Source organism: Mytilus galloprovincialis, chromosome 1 (assembly GCF_965363235.1).
Source record: "Mytilus galloprovincialis chromosome 1, xbMytGall1.hap1.1, whole genome shotgun sequence".
Lineage (NCBI taxonomy): Eukaryota > Metazoa > Mollusca > Bivalvia > Mytilida > Mytilidae > Mytilus > Mytilus galloprovincialis.
The window spans coordinates 117,341,019-117,365,277 of record NC_134838.1 but is presented as its reverse complement, the minus strand read 5'-3'; the positions used below and the strand labels follow the sequence as shown (position 1 = coordinate 117,365,277).

Below are 24,259 nucleotides of genomic sequence, written 5' to 3'. Positions count from 1 at the left end.
AGTTTTTCGAGAGAGAAAATATAATGTGTATTGAGTTAGTTATGGTGGCATGCTATAGTTCTGAAAACGAAAATTAAATGATTTTAAAACTAATTAAGGATCATATGTACACCTATGAGGAGCCAAAAATGTCAACTATTGGTGGCTATTTTTGTGAAGAAAAAAATCACAGTTCCACAATTTTTTTTCTTCATACATCCATAAAGATGAAGTGGACCAATTTGAATAAATTTAACTAACAAAAACTATAGGAAGGTGTTAAAATAAGAAAGTTTTTTTTTTTTTTTTTTTTTTTTATCATATTTTGATGCTTTTTGTGTCAAATTTACCATGTTGTCAATTTTGTAAAGTGGTGATTTTTCTCTGTTTTAAGAACAAAATGCATATCATTTCAAATTTACCATGTTGTCAATTTTGTAAAGTGGTGATTTTTCTCTGTTTTAAGAACAAAATGCATATCATTTCAACTTTTTTGTTACAAATGATTGAAAAAATATATTTAATAAATTTGAAAAGAAAAAAAAAATGATATGGGATGTACATGTTTCTGGTAAAATAATTTCTTGTACCCCTCACCCATTTTCTCAAAATTTTGGCTAAAAAGACTGACTTGGTAATAAAATTTGAAAAATTAATAACTCAAAAGCTACTCATAGTAAATACAATTTTTTTCACAGAGTTTAGTTTGATTATAATTTTTTTTTAAATTAATTCATTGACATTTTCCACTTGTATCACAATGTTTTGGAAATAATTCCAAAACGAGATTTCAACGAGACTGAAACGTCAGAAAAAATACATCTTTAACGACTTATTTTTAATTTATGATCAGCCAAATCAACGATTTAAGCCAACCCTGTATTCTTGAAAGAATTTGTTCAATCATTGTGATGTTAAACAACAGTTAACACATGCATTTGGACGTAAGACAGATTTAAAGTACACACTTGTCATCTACCCTTGTTATTATGCCCTTTAAAAAAACATCCCAACCACCGTTAATACATATTACAAACTACAATCGATATACAAGTGAAAAGGTGAATATCTTCATCATAAACGATTTTTAAACATGACTTCTATATACTTTTTTATGAAATAAATGGACCTGTCTTTTTATATGTATTATTGTATGCACCATCCAAAATAAGGTACCCGTCTTTTACCAATTATGATACATATGATTTCACCAAAAAAACAAAATATTCGTTATGTCTTTCAACTCAATTTGACTAAAATAAATTATGACTCTGAATCTTATTAAGGAAGAGATACGTACCTGTAAAGAGTTGAATATTACAAATAGGTAGCTGAACACAACAGTACTCTTATGGAATGAAAACATACCAAACAACCATGTTAGACCAAACACAGGTGATAAGATGGCAATACTTCGGACTCCAGATCTACAATAATCTCTCTAATTAAACATTATTTACTATTGTTTTAATATTGTTAACTAAATTTTATACTGTTTTCAATTCTGTTTTTTAAACAAGATTTAATGATATGTATTGTACTAGATTTAGAAAGAAAAAAAATGTTTATCATTTTCTTCACTAAGATTTAATTTAAAAGTTTAAAAAAACACAGCAGAGTAAAATAACAAATAACTATTATAATTTGAATTTTGCTTGTTTAGAAAATAGAAATAAAGGTTATATCATAATAAAATATAAATATGTAGGAAAATATGGCGGGTTCCAAATCTATGGCAGATTCCTAATCTATGGCAAATATGACGTTACAAACGTCAAATCTATGGTAGATTTTTGTTTTCTCCTAATCTATGGCAGATTTATGAATTACGTAATTTTCTGGGAAAAACAGTAAAATATAACGTCACAATAAAATAACGTCATATATAAGTCGTCGCCGACTTCAGCAAGTCCTGTGTTTAAAAATTGCCCTCTAGAACAATTTTCCGATAATTTAAAGAAAGATGTGATCTTTTATCTATAGGACGGATAATAATTATTTGATATACCGTCCGAATCCCGCGATGAAGAAAGGCACAGCTGTTTTAGTAGTGGATATTTTGGGAATGGAGTTATAGTAAATATTTTAGCGTCTACAGCTAGCTAAGTATTAAAGTGAGAAAATGAAATGACAGGATACCACCAAGTTGATTCAAATCGACACCAGTTAAAAAAGATTGATTAACGCTAAAATAAATATTATGTGAAAAGTCAAACTGTTTAATTTTTTTTTTATAAAAACTGCTTTCTTGTTTGTTAATTGATTGTTTTTCTAGTTGTTTTAATAAATGGATTAAACTGGTACAATGCACAGATTAAGAAATGCTTATTTTTCAAGGAAAGATAATCTTAATCCTAATTTCGGTATGGTATATCACTTTTACACTTTTTTTATGTTTGACATCACGATTTGGTTGACCATTATGGAATTTTTATTTCACAAATGATTTAGACATGCTCCCGTTGTCGTACATGTCAACTTATTTAAGACAAGTAAGTGATCGTATATGTACTGTCTTGTTCTACATTTGCACAAAATCTGCCATAGATTTGGAAACAACAAAAATTCGCCATAGATTGGGAAATTACAAAACTTGCCATAGATTAGAATTGTAAAAGATCTGCCATAGATTTGGGATGGCATGACGTCACATTTACCATAGATTTGGAACCCACCATAGATTTGAGTCCTACAAATATATACTGAATTTTTCTTTCAAATGAAAACATTGTTATAGTTTTTTTTTAATTTATCAACAAAATCAATTGCATCTAGTTTAATTGACTTTATTGAAATATTAGGTCAGTTACATTTAAACCTACATTAGTTTTTCCTTTTTTGATTTGCTCATTGTGGCTCGTGTCGAAAACAGTTTCCTCATAATTAATCCAGTTATTACGAAATTCGACTGAAATGATAAACAATTAACGATTAAAACCAGCATTTTGATATTGCTAAAATAGTCAGTAATACACATATCCTAAAGAAGTAGTTCCATAACTATGACGACAGGTATTTCCTCCGACACGTGCAGTCTACTAGCATTTGTATTATAACGTTTTAAGATACCAAATTTTAGTTGATGTCCCATGTGCGTATTTATAAAACAAGTGAAACTGCGAGCTGCTGCTCACTGATGATACCCCCGCCGCAAGTGGATAATATTAATAGTGTAAAAATATGCAAGTGTTCGGTAAACAGGAAGTTGTCGAGTGATGAATCTGAAAACGCATCACACGGTATAGCTGACTTATATAAATCCTGAAACCAAATTTCAGAAATCCTTGTATTGTAGTTCCTGAGAAAAATGTGACGAAAATTTTCAACTTGGCTATCATGTGTAAAATCAGACAAGTGTTCGGTAAACAAGAAGTTGTCAAGTGATGAATCTGAAAACGCATCACACGGTATGGCTGACATATATAAATGTTGATACCAAATTACAGAAAGGGTGGATGTGTAGTTCCTGAGAAAAATGTGACGAAAGTTTCATGGGACGGACTGACTGACGGACGGACGGACTGACGGACGGACAGACAGAGGTAAAACAGTATACCCCCCCTTTTTTAAAGCGGGGGTATAATTAATGCATCATCAATAGTGCTCTGAATCAAGATGTTGTAAATGCAAAGTTAAAACGTTATTATAATAAGACACCAGAAAGGATAGCAATTCAGTTGTCATGTATACTGGTTTTCCAAGACAACTTAAATGCTCCCTTTTCTTCGTATGTTCAACTTTCCTTTCGATGTATAGTATGTTTAACATTTTGTTGTGCGTCATAACTTGAATTTCGTGTTTTCCGCTGCAATTTTTGATCAAACGTGATATAAAAGAAATATCATTGCAAGACTTTATCTAATTTATGATACTTACTAAAATGACAAGTAAGCATGGCACAAAGAAAGCATATATCAGTCCATTTTCTCTTGACAACCAGCAGCTGTTAAATAAAGACATACCATTGGACAGTTAGTGTTAAATGTATTTTAATTAATAGAATTATGTCATTATCGCGATTAACAGAGGCGGATTTAGGGGGGGGCAGGGGGCCCGGGCCCCCCCTTTTTGGGAAAAAAAATGGTTGCTTATATAGGGAATCATTGAAGCGTGACTGGAGCGGGCCCCCTCTTAGGTCAGTCAGTGGGCCCCCACTTATGAAAATTTCTGGATCCGCCACTGATTAAGACCAAGCAAGAAAAAGAATTTAGAAAGTCGTGATTTTGATGAAACATAACATATCTCTATGAAAATATTGCGTTGGGATAGAATTGTGTTTGATAATTGGGATTTAATTGTGAAATTTAATTGTTACATAACCAATAAACTTATATGAGCTAAAATACATGAAAGTGTTGAAGCTGTCAACTTACAATTTGCTTGTTCCATATCCTTCTAACTTGGTGACACTTGCAGATATAAGAACTATACCAAAAGGAATACCTATAATAAAAGAATATAATTTGTGTAAGTACGGTTATTTATTGTTCCAAAATATCTGTTATAATAAAGAGCTTTAACAGTTTCAACAAAATGTTTTGATAAGTGTTCTGACATGAGAACCCTATCAATGAATTCATCCGAATGATGTCTGCTTGTGTTTTTTTTAATAAAGACTTAAAATCTGCATGCATGTATATGTTTTCAGTTTCCATCCTTTTCCTAAAACGTGGCTCCCAATCCCAAAACCATTCAACGTCAATGCTCGACCAAACATGTTTCATTGTTGTAGCAGTATCTTGTAAAAGGTCCAGGTACTAGTCGCAGGAGGCGGTAACTGATATTTGAAATTAAGTTATAACATCAAATAGCTTGCTTGTATTGTGTCACATGTTTTACGTGTTAGGCAGCAACCATTTGCCTTTGGCGAAAAACAATCTATTTTTTTTGCGACAAGTCGAAAACAATTTTTTTCTTTCAATTCTAGCATTACATATAGTGGCAGCTGAGGGGAAACAAACAATTTTTTTTCTCCAAAAAAATCCATAGCCCCCCCCCCCCAGAAAATCAAAAAATGTTGTATATAAACCTAGCATGTATTAATGCTTGATTTTGTACAATAGTATAAACAGTATAGATACCAAATATCAAAGGAATTAGAATTCTGTTGATGGATCTCCGCTGTGGGAACACCGCCACAACTAATACTGCATGAATTACCCCTTCTGCTAACATTGTAAACAAAACAATCAGGAAAAGAAAATGAAGAATCAAGGCAACAGCAGTACACGCATCCTATAAAAATCAAGAAGAACAAAAAAATGATTTGATATCATAAAGCATACTTGATCGATATTTTGCGAAATTTTACAGTAGAGTGATATGAAAAATTATTGATAGAAACTAAGGGCGAACGTGGCATTGTCAATGTAATTTCCAAGAGCAAAATAGAGATCAGCAAATTATCGTTGGTCATCCCAACTCAAGTGAGAAAATGAATCTCGTTGAGATGACCAACGATAATCTATAATTATATGATGAGTTTGATTATAGGTCATCCAGTTTTCAATATTTAACAGAGAAAAGGATACTAAAATATTTTAAAAGAAATCTTGATGGAACGTCCTCAAAGTTAACAAATTACTACTACATGAGACATAATTACATTGTTCTTTAGGAATCAAGTAATATTAAACCTAACTCATACTTCATTTTTGTCGAGCCTGCAACTTTTGTTGCAGAAAGCTCGACATAGGGATAGTGATCCGGCGGCTGCGGCGTTAGCTAACTTTTTAAAAGCTTTATATCTAAGAAGGTGGAAGACCTGGATTCTTCATACTTTGTATATAGATGCCTCATGTTACGAAGTTTTCGTCAGTCACATGTCAAATGTCCTTGACCTCATTTTCATGGTTCAGTTACCACTTGAAAAAAAAAGTTCAGATGTTTTGTAACGTTGAATTCTCTCTTATTATAAGTAATAGGATAATTATATTTGGTGCGTACCTTGCAAGGTCCTCATGCCCGTCAGACAGTTTTCACTTGACCTCGACCTCATTTCATGGATCAGTGAACAAGGTTAAGTTTTGGTGGTCAAGTCCATATCTCAGATACTATAAGCAATAGGTCTAGTATATTCGGTGTATGGAAGGACTGTAAGGTGTACATGTCCAACTGGCAGGTGTCATCTGACCTTGACCTCATTTTCATGGTTCAGTGGTTATAGTTAAGTTTTTGTGTTTTGGTCTGTTTTTCTCATACTTTATGCAATAGATCTACTATATTTGTTGTATGGAATTATTGCAAGGTGTACATGTCTAGCGGGCAGATGTCATCTGACCTTGACCTCATTTTCATGGTTGAGTGGTCAAAGTTAAGTTTTTGAGTTTTGTCTTTTTATCTAATACTATATGCCATAGGTCAACTATATTTGGTGTATGGAAGCTTTGTTAGCTGTACATGTCTGCTTGGCATGGTTCATCTGACCTTGACCTCATTTTCATGGTTCATTTGTCTTTGTTTAGTTATCTTGGTTAATGCTAAGTTTATGTGACAGTTTATAATAAAGCTTTATACTTAGGACTATCAACATAATATCAATGATTAGTAAAGAAGGCGAGACATTTCAGTGTGCACTCTTGTTTTCAAAATGTGTCAAAACAAGGGGTATTACAATTTAATAGGATGTATGATGTAAAAAAACAATAATATACAATGATTGTTACAGGTAAATATTAACTTTAATAGTATCATGGATGTGATTCCGACAAGATGGCGTATACATTATGGTTTCAAAAATATCTTCACAAGGTTTGTTAGACAACAAGAGTTAGACAAGTCTGATAGAAAAATATTGAAACTTGAAAAGCCTATATCGTCTATTAGTTGGACAAGAGGGAGGATGTTTACATAATGTTGTTTTAGTTATGATGCAGTCCTTACTGGACACTCGAGACTGGACATCAATGTTATTTACGTTTTTGATATTAAGTTTTTTAAACAGTGAAACATTCTGATATAATTTACGGATTTCCTGATATTCTTTTCAAAAAGTTTTGACTTTTATTGCTATTGAAATGTCTTTTGTAGACGAAACGCGCGTCTTGTTTACTAAATGTTAGTCATAGAATCAATGAAGGGTTTATTTACCTTATTGTCAGTTTTGTTTATTCCAGCTAAAAATGCGATATAGGCCAATATCAATGTAACACACATTATCATTAATATCACAGCTTTATCAGATGTAAGATTCCTGCAAAATGAAGAAAAAAGAAATAAAAACATTTTTTAATCCGTTGATAAAAATTAAACATGGCATCATTTATAGATTGTTTCGTGGTTTGTTTTTCTAATATTTTTAGATGCTCGCATAGAGTTATGTGAGTTGTTATCGTTTAGTTATATCGTTTGCAATTTCACATCAATTTATGAGATTTGATTATACCCTTGAAATATTTCACCTCTCTTATGAAATAGTCTGTTGTTGAAAATCATTATTTTAAAAGTGAGACAAGATAACATCGAATGTCATAAGTTAATTTTAAAATTATAATGCCATGGAAAAAAAAGAAAAATGACCAATAAACTATACTTCAGTATTCGAAACACAGTAACCATATACAAAATTCAAAAAATTCTACTGCAGTGCTTTATAAAAGTCTTCTACACTTCACATGCAATCAGCAATGGTGAAGGACACAATGATAAAACATTTTCATCAAAAAGTAATCTTAAAAATTTGCAATGGGTTGATTCTTTTAAAAGTACCTTAACTAGTTTGTTTGTTAGTGCAATATTCCCTTTTCTAATGGGAGGGGAATAATTATACGTCTCCCATTGTGTCTCTCAATAAAAGGGACCTGCATTTATAACATTTTCCAAAAATATTTATATCAATTGGTTTTCATTTCCCTTTTGTCAATTTGAAATCTATGATACTACAACAACTATTTAAAAAAGATTTCTACTCACTTCCATTCTAAACTGTATATAATACTATAACAACTATATAAAAGATTTCTACTCACTTCCATTCTAAACTGTATACCAGTATTGTGATGAATAAACATATCAATGATATGATACAGCCAACCAAAGACATTGTCGACATTATTTCGTGATGTTCGTCAGTCTGTTAATAATAAAATCAGATTTATTATTTTTAAATACACAAAGTTTACACATAAATACAAACATATCAATGATATTATACAGCCAACCAAAGACATAGTCGACATTATTTCGTGATGTTCGTCAGTTTGTTAATAATAAAACCAGAAAAAAAGTAAAACATAGTATGACAAAACATTTACTCATGAATACAAATTAATAAAATCGAAATTAACAGTATTTGATGATGATGGTCGGACAGGATCTTGTACCCGCTGTCGTTCAAAAACTTAGTCACTTGCAATCTGAACTAACGGGAAATCAGGTGTGAGGGATCTCCGAAAAGCGCTTACATGTTTCAAGTCATCCGTATCGAGATGCAGACCAGACATCAAATCAGTCTGTTCAGAAGTGGTTTAATATATTGAAGAATTCAAACTATCGGAAAACAAATTGTTTGTGCTCGATAGATAAAAAAATAAAACAAATTCTCACACGTTACAGCTCTTAAATTTCCAGCTGCTGACTTAATGTAATGCCATTCTGTTCAGTGGTACATGAAAATAGTGAGATGACTAACATACGGCAATATAGCTCTACTTTAAAATAAGTCAGAGTATAGAAATATAAATCAACAAAAGAAAAGACAAAGAAACCTTTAAAATTAATGCAGTACTTAATTCTTATAAGATTTTAAATAATATAATAATAATCTATTTACTATATCTTCCAAGCTTAGTATAACTGCAAAGTTTGTCAAATGATTACATCTGCATTCAGTAACGCTGTCATTCATGTAGGCAGTTTCACATCCATCCGTAGCCCAGTTGCCACCATTCCTGCAATGCATTTATATATAGAGACTCTAATATTGGCCTCTATGGAAAGGAATAGGTCCGGTAAGGGCCGATTTTGGCCTCAAATTTCACCTGACGAAAGATTTTGGACACTTTTTAAACACTAAAGTGTCTATTTCATTTGATTCAATTAGTTTATGTGAACGATTTTAACGGATTTAGTCATAAAAACTCTCCGATTCAAGCTCAAATATGAAAAATCTATCAAATATGTCAAAAATGTCACTTTTCAGATGGTTTTTGTCAAAAATGAAAGTGGCCGCATCCGAGATCATCCTCAATCTTTATATATGTTATGTATTATCATCATATACAACTTACATTTCAATATAAAGAATGAACACAAATGCGGCCACATTCATTTTAGACGGAAACCGTCTAAAATTTAACTAAAATGTTAAAGTTGTAAAGATTTCAGTAATTTAGCATGACTTAATGATGCTAGTACCAGATATATGTGCATTGTATTGTCAAAAACAGCCCATATTTATGTAGCAGAAGCATTCTACTTTCCAATAAATAACTAAAAGTTTACATCTTAACAATTTTGTAAAACTGCTATATTTTGGAGCCAAAAAGGGGTCTTACTGGACCTACTCCTTTATTTTGTTGACGACATCTTCAAATAAATGTGACATAAAAAAACTTTAATCAAATATACAAGGACCACCACTACACTTAAATTGGTGGTCCTACAACAATGTATGATCTTATTTTTGGTGGTCAGGACTGACATGTGACTGCCAGTTTGTGAGAAGAGTGAAGAAATGTGGGCTCAAAACTGTTGTATGTCATTCTTTTGATGTGTTTGGGCCTTTGATTTCGCCATTTGTGAAAGGACTTTCCGTCGGTGTTTTTGTTATTATTTTTTTATAAACAATACATAGTCGAAAATATTTATATATCCATCAAAAAGCATATGTTATGTTAACTTATAATGTAAGATAAGATAAATTGATAATTATTTTGTGTACAAAAATATGTGTGGAAAATGAAACATTGTTTATTTTTAGTTGATCTTCGAAATAAGCATAGCTTTCCTGGGCCCAATGTTTTTTTTATAAATGTATAAAAAATTATTTGAAAAAGAATAGAAATGCTGACATTAATTATCAATCATCGTTTTGGGTTTAACACATATGTAGTACATATTCATAAGTTAATTCCACTCCAGTTATAATTTGGAACATTGTGTCATCTTTTATCTAATTAGATCAACACTTGATATTACCTGGTGAACTCCGATGTTGTTCAAAACATTGATTTCCCTTTACTTACTTTAATCAAGTGTAGAAATGCATTTTTCTTTAAGTACCATTTGAAAAAGAGTTATAACGGATTTACTTTAAAAATACCCCCCAAAAAACACAACCAAACACATTTATTTCATGAAATTTATAATACTTACGGTAGATCAAAATTCCAAAAAGAACAAATCTTCTTTGTGAGGTTTGACTACAAGACAAATTAAATTAATTTTAAATTAATACTTAAAATTAACAAGAGTTAAGTAAAGTCACATCTAACAATTTATGATATCCCACCAGGAACACATTCTATAATGGTATAATGGTATAATGGTATAACGAGAAAAGTACTAACGGCGTAACAAAGGAGAACGTTCAACAAGGCATACAGTGCTCCCTATTCCTAGAAATAATTTCAAAGTGCATGTTAATGTTGATATCACTAATAAACATAGTTAAACAGTGACTTGAAAAAAAAAGTCTATTTTTGTTTTCATATCTGTAGTTTTAAAAAATCCATAACAACACGTTTAATAATCTCTTGCGTCCGAGCCGCCCCTCTGGATCAACCTTCACCAGGAACGCCTTAAGCCAAACACTAGAAATCCGAAGATGTATAAGTACCGAAACTGTTGAAGAGCTATATGTCAAAAATATCTAAAATAAATTGCCAAATTCATCTAAAGCCAAATTTGCCTGAGGGAATTGAAGCCTTAGTTTCTAAATAATTTCAAAATTTATAAACGGATATATGACGTTATAAATATTAAGGATTTCAACGTCCCACACAATAATTGAAAACAGGTAAATTTTCATTATTTTTCAGGACCAAAAACGTTTATTGAATATGTTGACAAACCAATCTGAATTAAGCACTATTTTCTTCAAAGGAATAAATGTATTTGCCATCCAGAGGATTCTGCCAATAGGAAGTTAAAGATACCAAATGGACATTCAAACTCATAAGTCGAAAAGAAACTAACAACGCCATGGCTAAAAAATAAAGAAAAAGAAAAGACCAACAGACCAACAGACCAACAACAGTACACACAGCACAATATATAAAACTAAATACTGAGCAACCCAAACCGGACCAAAAAACTGGGGTTAGGAAATTGACGCTTTATCTAACACTAAAACATCACCAAATGCATAAATCATTAATCATGTTAATAAACTTACTCTAAAATATAAACGAAAAATACATTTTGCAATTAAAACAACTTTTTCATGACGGAGGAAAGACAAGACTATTACCAGTATAAACACCACATGCATTTAGAAAATACAAAATCACAAAGAACAAAACTATTGCAAGACAAATTTAAGCAAACTGGAGGTGATCTCTGGTACTCCGGAAGGGAAAGCAAATTCTGCTTAACATCTGGAATCTTTTTTGATGCTCATTTAAGTACAAACCTAGTGATCAGTCTACTTCGGTAAGTCACATTCGGGGAAAGGGAGACGTGATCAAAAGTCATCAAAAACTCTACGCTTGACCTGTGTTGCTTGTAAAATGTCAAGAAGTACACACATTCTAATCCACTGTCTCTTATCTTTTTTATTCACTTAAAACACTTTTTAATTCAAAATTATATTGGAGGCCCAAAATAGGCCCTTACAACACATTTAATTTCTAAATAATTTGAAAAACGGATAACTGTGGTTATCAACAAATTCCCCAATTCATGATTACATAATTGAAAGGTTTGCAAATATTTGGATTTATTGTTGCTTATGTTATTTGGACAAAAACAAATACACTAACCTCAATTGTTTCAAAATGTAGCTGGAGAGGTGGGCTAAGCTTTTTCAAAATTTGACCTTGCGGAATTGAAAACGCCATAACTTGTGATCCAACTATGTTCTGTGACGCGCTGTAAAAGAAAATAGAAACAACGTCATCAGTATAATTATGCTTGAACAACTTCTTGATAAGAAGAACATAGACACAACAAAAGTCGGTTCTTTCTTAAACATGCTCAATTGAAAAAGATGTTATTTTGATTGAAAATTGGTATTATTGACATAGAATGAAATTGAAACTTAAATCTTAAAAACAATTTCAAATATTTGACTTAGCATGGATTCATATGATAACTGTTGCATGCTGTGAAGTGGCCGCTTTCATGTTTAATGCATCCGGTATTGTTCCGTTTGGAGTTTGACTCAGTCATTTCCAGGACTATTAGAGCTTTATGTGCGGTATGGGTTTACTTATTTTTGATGGCATGTAATTGGTATTTTCTACATCTTTTGGTCACTGATGGAGAGTTGTCTCATTGGCAAATATATTTTATTTACTTATTTTTATATTATATACATTACTTGTTACTGGTAGGTAGCAGTTGTGACATTGTTTTATATAACACCGCTGAGTACTGTATTGTACCATTTGCTGTAAACATATACGTATAAACATGTATTCTATAATATATGGTCGATGTTCTAAAATGTATCAACATTTTGCATGAGGCTTAGAAACTGGGAAAGTGCGAAGTTCGGCGAAGTTCACCGAACCCTTCTACTATTTCGTGTCAATTACAAAAACGTTGATATGTTAATGAAATCAACCATGTTTTGTTTTTAATACTGAAGCCAAGAATCATAACACACAGTTATGCATATATTTACATAAACAGTTAAATGTACATTCCATCCTTAAACTTAAGTAAAAACTGTGCAAAAAGTGACGTGATACTAAATCGACTTTGCATGAAACATCCCTTTTATTTGTTACAATGTTTGGTACAACTTGGAGTATTCAAGTTGCAGTATATATTCCTATATAGGATGTATAATAGCAACTTAATATTAATCACTTTGTGAAAGAAACGTATCAAAGATAACAGGCTTATAATTTGTAATGCCAGAAATCATATTTTTGCCAGTATTGTTGTGATTAGGAAACAAAAAATATAGTTACGAAAAAGTTTTGTTATGAACTCTATATCAATCAAAATGTTGTCCGACCAACCAATTTCGGTTCTGAGAGGAATATACCCCCCCCCCCCCAAAAAAAAAGAGAAAATGTATGATACGATTTTTCTGTTATGCAAGACTGACATATGGAAGAAATATTCGAATATCAAACTGTATAACTTCAGATTTAATTTGATCGTTATTTATTGTCATTAACTAAAAGTATAAGCATATCTATATATATTATGATATTTACTCAAAAGTTTATATCATTTAATGTAAATGTCAATATATGAATTATTCTCACTCTTTAAACTATCAGTAATTGTCTTTTCTAATAGAACCACTTTGTTTTGAAAACTCAGTGTTTTATTTCGAATTTCATTCCCTGGAAACCTAACGTCACCAATATCTACATTTCCGATTTCTAAAACTGAAATAAAGAATAAAGTTGTATTATCCAAAATAATGTAAAGGATCAACACAAATTGTAAGACCAAGAGGTAAATTTATGAAAAGCAAAAAATGTCCTAAAAATAACTTTCACATTTCAATTGTAATACAGTCTTTATATTTATTTATATTTTTTACAACTGCGTTTTATTTTTATATGTTTATATTACTTATAATAAGATATTTGATACTTCCATTAAATATAAAACTATCAATCCTATAACTTAAGATTTATATTTTGCTATGTAATGCCCAGTGCACGATGATTAATCAATATTGTAGACATCGCATATTGTGTCAACATTGTTTACATTGTTTGAACCCTTATATATTGTTTACATCGTTGACATTGTTAACATCGCGATGTATACAATCTAGAAAATATATTGTGTTTTCATTGTTTACATCGCGATGTATACAATGTTAACACGATGTTGTATCAACATCGTATACATTGTTTCAACCCTTATATATTGTTTACATCGTTGACATCGTTTACATCGCGATGTATACAATGTTAACACGATGTTGTGTCAACATCGTATAAATTATTTGAACCCTTATATATTGCAATTGTTTACATCGTCGACATCGTTAACATCGAAATGTATACAATGTTAACACGATGTTGTAACACAACATCGTATACATTGTTTGAACTCTTATATATTGTTTACATCATTGACATCGTTAACATCGCGTGGATACAATGTTTACACGATATTGTGTGTACATCGTTTACATGGTCTTAACTCTTATATATATTGTTTACATCGTTGACATCGTAAACATTGTTATGTATACAATGTTAAAAAGATTTTGTGTTTACATCGCCATATAAACTATGTTGACACTATTTTGTGTCAAATTAGAGCTATAACATCACATTTAATTAAAATATTTGTTGTTAAAAAAACATAAAAATGCAAACTGTATATATATATGTAATCGACAAACTTCATTGAATAATTATTATATCAATGAATAAAAAATCTTTTTATTGATACTGTCAACATCACAATGTATACGATGTGAACGATGTAAATACAAAGGTATAGACTTGATACACATTATTTATACGATGTTGACGATGTAAACACAAAGGTAAAGACTTGGTTCACAACATCTATACGATGTTGACGATGTAAAAACTATATTGTCAATATCACGATGTATACGATGTGAACGATGTAAACAGAAAGGTATGGACTCTATATTCAACATAAACACGATGTTGACACAATATTGTTAACATCACGATGTATACGATATGAACGATTTAAACACAAAGATTAAAACTTGGTTCACAACATTTATACAATGTTGACAATGTAAAAACGATATTGTCAACATCACGATGTATACGATGTCAATGATGTAAACAGAAAGTTATAGAGTTGATATACAACATAAACACGATGTTGACACGAATTGTTAACATCACGAATATACGATGTGACAAAGGTACAGAACATAAATAGGATACAATGTTAACACAATAACGACACTATAAAGTTGACATTGCGATGTTGACAATATCGACCAAACATCGTGCACTGGACATACTTCGTAATGCCTGAGTGGAAATATAATCAAAATTCAAACATTAATTACAGTTTTTATTTTCAAAATCAATCAAATACCTCTTGATGTCTGATAAAAAATGTTCATTTAATGAATAATTCGACGATACAATGTTTACGTGCGGCAAACTATCATGTTTGTATCTTGTGGACAGTTGTCTCATTGGTAAGCATACCACATCTTCTTTTTTGTATCAAGAAATCATAGTTCTTTACAATTAAAATAGCAACTCAGATTCCTAGTTTGACCTACTGTTTTTTTTTTTCAAGTTAGAAATTTAATTAATCACAAAAAGATTTACGATTATCTCCTCTTTAAACTGTTCGACCCGCAGCATAACATTTGTGCAGATACTCGGGTAGTGTTGTAAAATATTGCCAATTTTAATCAATAGCAATCAAACCATTTTATGTATTACGATAGCAAAGCATATATATGGACATGCAGAAAGACGAACATAATATATCCTATATTCCCCATCACAACGTGTTACATTAACTGGTATAAGAGATTGCTAGTTATCCTTTAATGTTATTAAGCATTACTAACGTATGTTGACAACAATTGTAACTATGAATGTGATAACCGTATTTTAGGACAAAAAATTCTAAAACGAAAGGAACTGCTCATAAAACAACATAGTACTAAACTGCACCAAACACTATATTACAATTTTTCTGTTTAAGTAAAGTTTTATTTAAAAGGTGCATAATAAACAGAACTCACTCTGCTACGAGTCTAATAAAGTAATACAATAAGACCTACCAATATTATCGCGTACAATACTTCTAGGGTCGTTCTTTTTGAGTGACTTTAAAACTGAATCACTAACATTTGACACAATGCTCATCATTTGACCAGCCTTGTTTTCTCCAGTCTTTGTGAAATGAAATAAAAAAAGCGTGAAACGATCAGAGTGCAATTATATGCTTACATTTAGTACTTTCATCATTGAAGCAAGACGATTTAGACTTATGTATTTAAAAATATAGTCTAAATCCAACAATAAGTCCGTTCTTTTTTTTATCCTTTGATATATATACACAAGTTTTTTTTTCTCTAGAGTTTCAGTTATATAGCTATATTCGTTTGATGTGTTTTGTCATTTGAATTTGCCATTTGAGTGGAAGGACTTTCCGTTTTAAATTTTCCTCGGAGTTGTGATTTTACTTCTTTTTTTTATTTCTTACTACACAATATTTGGCTTGATCTGAGTTTGAACTAATTTTGAATAATTTTGATCTGTTAAGAAGAAAGATAGTAGCCTTCTTAAATTCCTAAATGGTACAATTTGAGATAGAACAAACCTTGGTATAGAATTCTTTCCATGATTTGTCTGTTTCACTTGATAATATGTTATCCGTGGCAGTAAAGAAATCCTTAAATAAAATCAATCTTAAATCATTTAAAGAAAACATGATGATACAGTAGCTACAATTGCAGCTTTTATTTGAAGACGAAAATCAACATTTCAATACCATGTGAGTAACACCAAGTGTAGTGTTGAGCATATCCACACTGGTCATTCAAAGTTTTTGAGTACAGGAAGCAGATGCTTGTCATGTCATAAATAAAGTCAACAATAGTATTTTCGCTTTTCAATAGCTATAATTCAATTAAGCAAAACAAATCCACGTAGTAAACTAAAACCGAGGGAAGAGTAGAATTACCGAAGTCCAACCAAAAGCAAACGCCAAACGATATTGATACGAACTGTAGATAACAACTGCCATATTCCATCCAACCAAACAGAAAACAGAACTTTATTCCTGCTCAGCTTAATTGACATTCGACAAGAGTTGAAAGATGAAATAGGATTTTCCATATATCTTTTTGCAATCAATGCCACCATGTTTTCAACCAAACGCAAAACATTGTTTTGTGATGGTCTTGCAATGATCATCCAACCTTAGAGAATGCACCATATTTCAATTATCAGCTGCACAATGAGTGCATTACACGCCCGTCGCGTTTTCATGTTTTCAAGATATTCAATATCTCTCAATATCAGAAATTCATCAAAAACTAAAGGGATGTTCTCTTAATAAATATAAACCAGTCACCAAAGTTTACTGAAAACTGCTCAAAGCACTCCTTTTTATGATTTAAATCCCATAATTTGGAAATGTAAAATTAAAATTGAAATGGAGCTTACGTATATAGATATAAACACTTCACCAAGTTTCATGAGAACTGCTAAAAAATTTTTTGATTTCTTGACCGATAACTAGACAAAATTCCCCTTTATGAATAAAACCGCATAATCATCCCTTCGTAAATTTTATGTCATCACAAGTTGGTTGACCGTTATGGAATAACCGTTTCACAGATGGTATCAGATATGTACCTTATGTCGTAACTAAAATACCCTTCCCTTTTCACAAATGTGTCCTACCGAATTAGACTATTTACTGGATTTGTAATAACATAAGCAACACGACGGGTGCCACATGTGGAGCAGGATCTGCTTACCCTTCCGGAGCACCTGAGATTACCCCCAGTTTTTGGAGGGGTTCGTGGTGCGTAGTCTTTAGTTTACTATGTTGTGTCTTCTGTACTATGATTTGTCTGTTTGTCTTTCTATTTTTAGCCATGACGTTGTCAGTTTATTTTCTATCTATAAGATAGACTCTTCTTCTTGTATCTTTTGTACCTCTTTTACACCCAAAAAGACACACACGAGTACAGCTGTTCCGAGTTCTATTTTTTAATGATTGAATTTGCAATATGTATAGATGATATTGAAATAGTTGTATGAAATGTGTGGTTATTTGTTTTGGATGTAAAAACAACATATGAAGAGGATATGACATATTCAACCTGAAAATATGTGACTTAAAAAAAGAGTGCCAGGTAAAATGAGTAATTCATATCATTCTATTTGATGCAAAGGCTTTTCAACTTCAGATCTATTTCATTTAAATAATACAAAAAAAAACATAATTGAAATAAACACAACAATAGTTTGCATATGTTCATATGACATGAATTAACTAAGAAGATTCAAATGAAGACAACAAAAACTAAGGGAATGGCAAGAACTTTTCAATGAACGGGCTGGATACATCGAAAGAGTAAGCGTCGATATTTCTGCAACCTTCAACCACAATTTGAACTCACATTCAGTCAAATATCTTTACCGAGAATGTTATGAAATAGAATTCTTACGTCTGTTTCCTCTGTGGTAATGTTTCCCTCTCTATTAGACACAATACTTGATGCTGTTCTTAAAATTTCTACACCGGACCTGATATCACTCGCAGTTGATTTGTTGCTGTTCAAAATGTCTATACTCTCATTTGAAAACTTTTCCAACACATTAGCTAATGTATCCACTTGTAAGCCATCTTGGATATTGTGTAGCTGAAATAATTTAGCTAATTATTAATCATAAACTATTGTGATTTTCTAGCTGTATAATGCCTTAAATTTATAAAGTAGAAATCCTCAATATTAACGGGTTTTTTTTTTCAATCAAAAATTCTTTATCAGGGATTTTCAGATGTCTGATTGTTAATTTATTCGTTTTAATTGTTCTACATTTTGTTCATGAACAGAACGCCTAAAACACTTTGTATCTGATTTTCGAATGCTCCAATTAAAACATAATGACCATTAGGGCATTTAACAAAGACTACAAAATATTGTCAATTGCTAATCTTTTAAGTCAGATGTAAAATTCATTAAATTAAGTTGGCTTTGAATGAAAGTTTAAAAAGTAATGTTTCAAATAATTCAGGCATTGGCAATTTGATAGCCTTACTTGATCAGAAATCGATGCAAATACTTTTCTAGTGCATGAAACCAGGTTTGGTTCTCTCCACATGCCTCTGAAATCTTTAAGTTGGCAATATCTGGAAGCTAAACCTGTAGTTAAACAAAATGTTCATTAAACTTTATACAATTACTTTATTTGTTGCATATCAAATGATTTCCTTGATTACGGTTAATCAACTTTATTTCAAAGGTTATCAATCTAGGTTCTTTTATCAATGATTCCGCAAAAATTGTCGCCTTAAAACTTTTACATACTAGGTCACATTTTACACCTACCAATTATCATAATAAATCCACTTTTTTAAAGTTATATCGTAGATATTTTCAACTATTTTGTCATTGTTTTTCGCTTTAATTATTTGAAAATAGAATATTAAGAAAAGAAAGAGTAATAACTGAAATAACTAAAATACCGAACTCCAAGGTAATTACAACTGGGAAAGTCCCTTATTAAAATGCCAGATCAAAAACCTTTAATAGTCAATGTTTTGTTATACTATAAAACACCATGCACGATAGGCGAATATAGTTATCAAAGGTACCAGGATAATAATATAATACGCCGGTCGCGCGTTTCGTCTACACAAGACTCATCAGTGACGCTCAGATCAAAAAGTTATAAAGCCAAACAAGTACAAAGTTGAAGAGCATTAAGGACCCAAAATTCCAAATAGTTGTGCCAAATACGGCTAATGTAATCTATTCCTGGGATAAGAAAATCCTAAGTTTTTCGAAAAATTCAAAGACTTCTTTATTAAACATGAAATTTATAAAAATAACCACATAATTGAAAACATACCTATATATCCAGACGGGCATGATTGCTCATTGGTGATACCAGGATGAGTTTTCTCCCATGTAATATTGTTTGCGTCAACTTCTTCAGGACATGGCTTTATTTCTGGAAGATTGATTAATTAATTATGACGAGGAATACCGGATAAAATATAGTTGTGCAGCTTATACATTTATGATGCGCTTCTAAAATTATATTTTTGAAATGATAAACACTTAGGACGACATCATCTGGTCACTTAATTGTGACATATTTAACATAGCTGATTTCAAAGTTTTTAAAGAAATATACATTAAAATATATATTTAATATTACAGTGAAGAGATATTCAAAAAGTTCCATATGCAGTTTTAAATCATAATATATATATATATATATTAAAACGTATTCGAACTTTCAAAAAATATGGAGTAATTGTTACAGCAAACAAGCAAATACGAAGGTTGAGTTGTTCTAGTTTTTTTTTTTTTTTATATTTAAAAAAACGTATTTATTATGATTGAATGGTTCACCACATAATTGTAAGACATGAGGACTTATGTAATATTATCAGTTATTTAATCATTCATAAAATATAGAGTCAGAAAATTACATTATAGAAGATAAAAAACAAGAAAAGCACTAATTAATCTTTAGGAATACCCTGTATCCACTTACTAGGATTAAATATCCTTATTGTCCTGGTTTCGGAGCAATCTTTGTCAGTTTTCCAACTACATCCAACAGTTGTTTGGGTTTTTAGGGTGGTCAATTTCAACTCTGCAATGTTAGCCTTTAAAATCACCCTGGAATCTATAATGCAAAACAGACTCTGTAAGATTGTGCTAGGCATAATCATGTCGGTATCAATTTGATAGCTGACTAATTTAACATACAATTCTAAATTTTCTCAAGACCAATATGGAAATAAGGAGATTTTAATGATAAACGATTATCTTTCAAACTTCAAGTAAAGTGGAGGTATGCAATTATATGTAAACGTACGGCCTTCAACATTAAAATAAGCTCCTAACTGTATAGTCGGCTGGGTCCCAAAATTAAAAATGTGAAACATTTCAACTAAAACTAACGGCCAAATTTATAACAAAATAATTTACGAAAAATAAATATGACTGACATGAACCTACTACAATTATTTAACTAACCATTTCTGACTTCGGACATGCACATAAAGAATATGACGGGGTTAAACATATTGAGTCGTTAACCGTCCCCGTACCCTATAATAGTGTAACGCCATACCACAAGAACAAACTACACAATGCAATATATAAAATTGTAAAATTATCGCTCAATGCATCAGAAGTTCTGCAAAATTTGAAATTTACTCTTGATTTTTTGTATCAGGTGATGTTGCGTAACATATGTTGACCAACTGTTAACTATCATGTAGCAAATATAGTGATAAATATTCTGTCACTAGAAATTTATAGTTTCAAAATTTTCCAAACGAAAGTTTTTGTTGAAACAGTCCCACGTTGATTCATGTATAAAAAGGGGTCTGTAATTACTATGTTTTCTTGGTCCAAAATGATAAATAAAGTAATAGCCATAACATTTATATAGTTATGCTATGTAATTTTCATCAACATCAATTATGTCGGCATGATTTCAGTCAAAGGTAATTCCGAATATAATAACAGAGCATTTCACTCATTTTTGTTTCAATGATATATGACAGCGAACACAACTTCTGAAATACGACAGAACATAACAACGACAAAATGTTAATTATACTGTCTTTAATCATAGTCATAAATAGCCTGTTTGTCGAAATAAGTGAAGACCTACCACATGTGAGATACCGATAAAAGAAAAAAAAGTATGTTTAGCCTATTCGAAATTCAATCAAAATGACACCCCCTCAGACAGCTGATCGAGGAAGTCTAAGACGTTTACAGGGCATTTTCAAAATGTATCATGGATTCGAATAATGATGGGTGGACGCATCGAGTTACTCGGTCTAACTTATAATGATGGGTGGACGCCTCGAGTTACTCGGTCTAACTTATAATGATGGGTGGACGCCTCGAGTTACTCGGTCTAACTTATAATGATGGGTGGACGCCTCGAGTTACTCGGTCTAACTTCATTTGAAGTTCATGCGATTCCCTCGTTTATGTTTGTTCCCTTGATTTGTATCTTATTAAAAGATTTATTCGATTTTTGCATAGGTAAAACTTCTTCTAGATTATATTTAATGATAAATACAACATTAGTCCTCTTGTGCAGTCTTCATAACTCACAATTAAAATCACACATTGTCAGAAAATATTATACAAAAAAGCTTAATATAAACCTACCAGGAATAACCTTTCCATTTAAACACATTTTCAAGTCATTTGCTGATTTAGCAGGTGGTAGAATTGTACACGTGACGTTGATACCACTCCCATTCCGAATAACAAATGAGTCACTTTCAAGTTTGAATGAATAAAGATATATCTTGGTTGATCTGATTTCAGTGTTGTTACCAAGTCTTGCTTCACATGTCAAATTTCCTACAGATAAAATTATATTAGTACTTGCATTGTCAGTTAAAAGAGAATTTCAGCCAATTCCAAACTATAAGTTAGATAATAAACACACTATTCATCAAATCGTGGCAATCTGATAGTTTCTTCTAAAGTGTGAAGTAGAATGTCTCCTTGTCACAAGTTTTCTTTTCCTAAAACACAATAAATGAGAAACGAAAGATACAAGAGGGTAATTCAAACTCATAGATCGAAAAAAAAACTGACAACGCCATGGCTTAACAAAGAAAACTAAAAACTAAGCAACACGAACCCCGCCGACACAACATAGAAAACTAAAGACTAAGCAACACGAACCCCACCGACACACAATAGAAAACTATAGACTTAGCAACACGAACCCCACCAAAAACTGGGGGTGATCTTATGTGCTCCGGAAGGGTAAGCAGAGCCTACTCCACATGTCGCCCCCGTTGTATTGCTCAAGTTATTACAAACCTGGTAAATATGTTAATCAAGTAGGTCACATTCGTGAAAAAGACACGGGATATTAGTTACGACATAAGGAACATATCCGATACCATCTGTGAAAGTGATATTTCATAACGGCCAACCAAATCGTAATGGCGTCTGTAAAATTTACGAAGGGATGATTTCAACTTCACCATTTTGGAACTCTTGGTTTAATAGCTTCCGGAAATATCGTATCAATTCGGGGATATATAAACTGACAAAATCAAACGCTATCAATCAACAAAATAAGTGAAAAGTAACTGCCATATTCCTGACTGTTAAAGGCATATCCGAAGAAAATGGAGGGTTAAAAAAATGGAGGGTTAAAGCTAGTTTTATAGCTAGCTTAACATCCCATTTCTCATATGTTTATTTGAAAGTGTGCTCATCTCTTTTTGAAAATGATTCTTCCAAATTGATATACTAGAGAAAATATAAAAAAGCAATATAACAGATCTAGGAAATTAATAAACGCAAGACAAGAATGTGTCCCCAGTACACGGATGCCCAACTCGCACTATCATTTTCCATGTTCAGTGGACCGTGAAATTGGGGGTCAAAACTCTTATTTGGCATTAAAATTAGAAAGATCATATCATAAGGAACATGTGTTCTAATTTTCGAGTTGATTGGACTTCAACTTCATCAAAAACTACCTTGACCAAAAACTTTAACCTGAAACGGGACGAACGGACAGACGGACGAACGGACGTACAGACCAGAAAACTTAATGCCCCTCTACTATCGTAGGTGGGGCATAAAAATAATTCTCTTGTCTCCATATGTTGTATAAATAAACATTCTTAAAATATGTGAATCTATGATACCAACCTTTATCCTGTCTCTTTAAATTTTCTATCACTAGAGTAGAGTTGTATTTTGTACTTGTTATCTTATTGTCCAACACTTGTAATCTAGATATCTTTGTTGGGTTTATAATTACATCATTTAACTTCCATTCATATTCAATATTCCCAGTAATTGATACTGCATCTACTATACATTCTGCTGTAGCTATTGCTCCTTCAGTACCCGTAACGTTTTCATTAATAGTGATATCAGTTATATATCCCACTGGAATAAAGGAAAGCAGAAAGTTTGTGACAAGAATATGTGTCCATTGAATAATAACTAAATCTGTTTCTGTCTTATACAAATAAAAGGCAACTACAAACAGAATAGATATTTAAAAGAAGTTAACGTATGACCTTCAAATAACAAGTGACAATAAACATTTTTTCAGGATCACACTTCAAAATCATCCAGATTCAACATAAAATCTTAATGAACAAAATGAGGAAATGACAAGATAAAAATGGTTAAGACGAGCAAAATATGTTATACAGTCATCAAACTTAACGAAAACTGATTCACATTACATCTTCCAAATTACGCAGTACGTACTTTGTCAGTTTAGAATGTGTATGTGAAAAATAACTATTTGATGCTTTTAAAAGGGCGTCTTTTATAGAATACTATTTCTATCAAACAGCTTAGAAAGAAAAATAAAATACAAAAGACTAATCAAAACCAATAAAACGAAATCTTTATGTACAGTTACGATTACTTACGATCCTAATTTTATTTAGGAATTTAATGTTTTGTGTC

General features: G+C 31.5%; 1 protein-coding gene across 4 annotated transcripts in view; it reads right to left on the bottom strand.

The window, feature by feature from the left end:
- Positions 1 to 24,259, bottom strand: part of LOC143053981 (uncharacterized) — a 77,069-nt gene that overhangs the window by 17,192 nt on the left and 35,618 nt on the right. For all 4 annotated transcript variants that reach the window (XM_076226812.1, XM_076226819.1, XM_076226829.1 and 1 more), the window contains 20 exons: positions 23,483 to 23,725; positions 21,968 to 22,165; positions 20,322 to 20,456; positions 19,668 to 19,769; positions 18,855 to 18,958; positions 18,260 to 18,454; positions 16,399 to 16,470; positions 15,857 to 15,968; positions 13,362 to 13,487; positions 12,461 to 12,530; positions 11,901 to 12,009; positions 10,294 to 10,340; positions 8,750 to 8,867; positions 7,947 to 8,050; positions 7,069 to 7,171; positions 5,061 to 5,214; positions 4,353 to 4,422; positions 3,856 to 3,922; positions 2,802 to 2,887; positions 1,280 to 1,406 (listed from right to left, as the gene is read on the bottom strand). In XM_076226812.1, the coding sequence (XP_076082927.1) occupies positions 1,280 to 1,406; positions 2,802 to 2,887; positions 3,856 to 3,922; positions 4,353 to 4,422; positions 5,061 to 5,214; positions 7,069 to 7,171; positions 7,947 to 8,050; positions 8,750 to 8,867; positions 10,294 to 10,340; positions 11,901 to 12,009; positions 12,461 to 12,530; positions 13,362 to 13,487; positions 15,857 to 15,968; positions 16,399 to 16,470; positions 18,260 to 18,454; positions 18,855 to 18,958; positions 19,668 to 19,769; positions 20,322 to 20,456; positions 21,968 to 22,165; positions 23,483 to 23,725 (2,342 nt within the window). The remainder of the gene's footprint in view (positions 1 to 1,279; positions 1,407 to 2,801; positions 2,888 to 3,855; positions 3,923 to 4,352; positions 4,423 to 5,060; positions 5,215 to 7,068; positions 7,172 to 7,946; positions 8,051 to 8,749; positions 8,868 to 10,293; positions 10,341 to 11,900; positions 12,010 to 12,460; positions 12,531 to 13,361; positions 13,488 to 15,856; positions 15,969 to 16,398; positions 16,471 to 18,259; positions 18,455 to 18,854; positions 18,959 to 19,667; positions 19,770 to 20,321; positions 20,457 to 21,967; positions 22,166 to 23,482; positions 23,726 to 24,259) is intronic.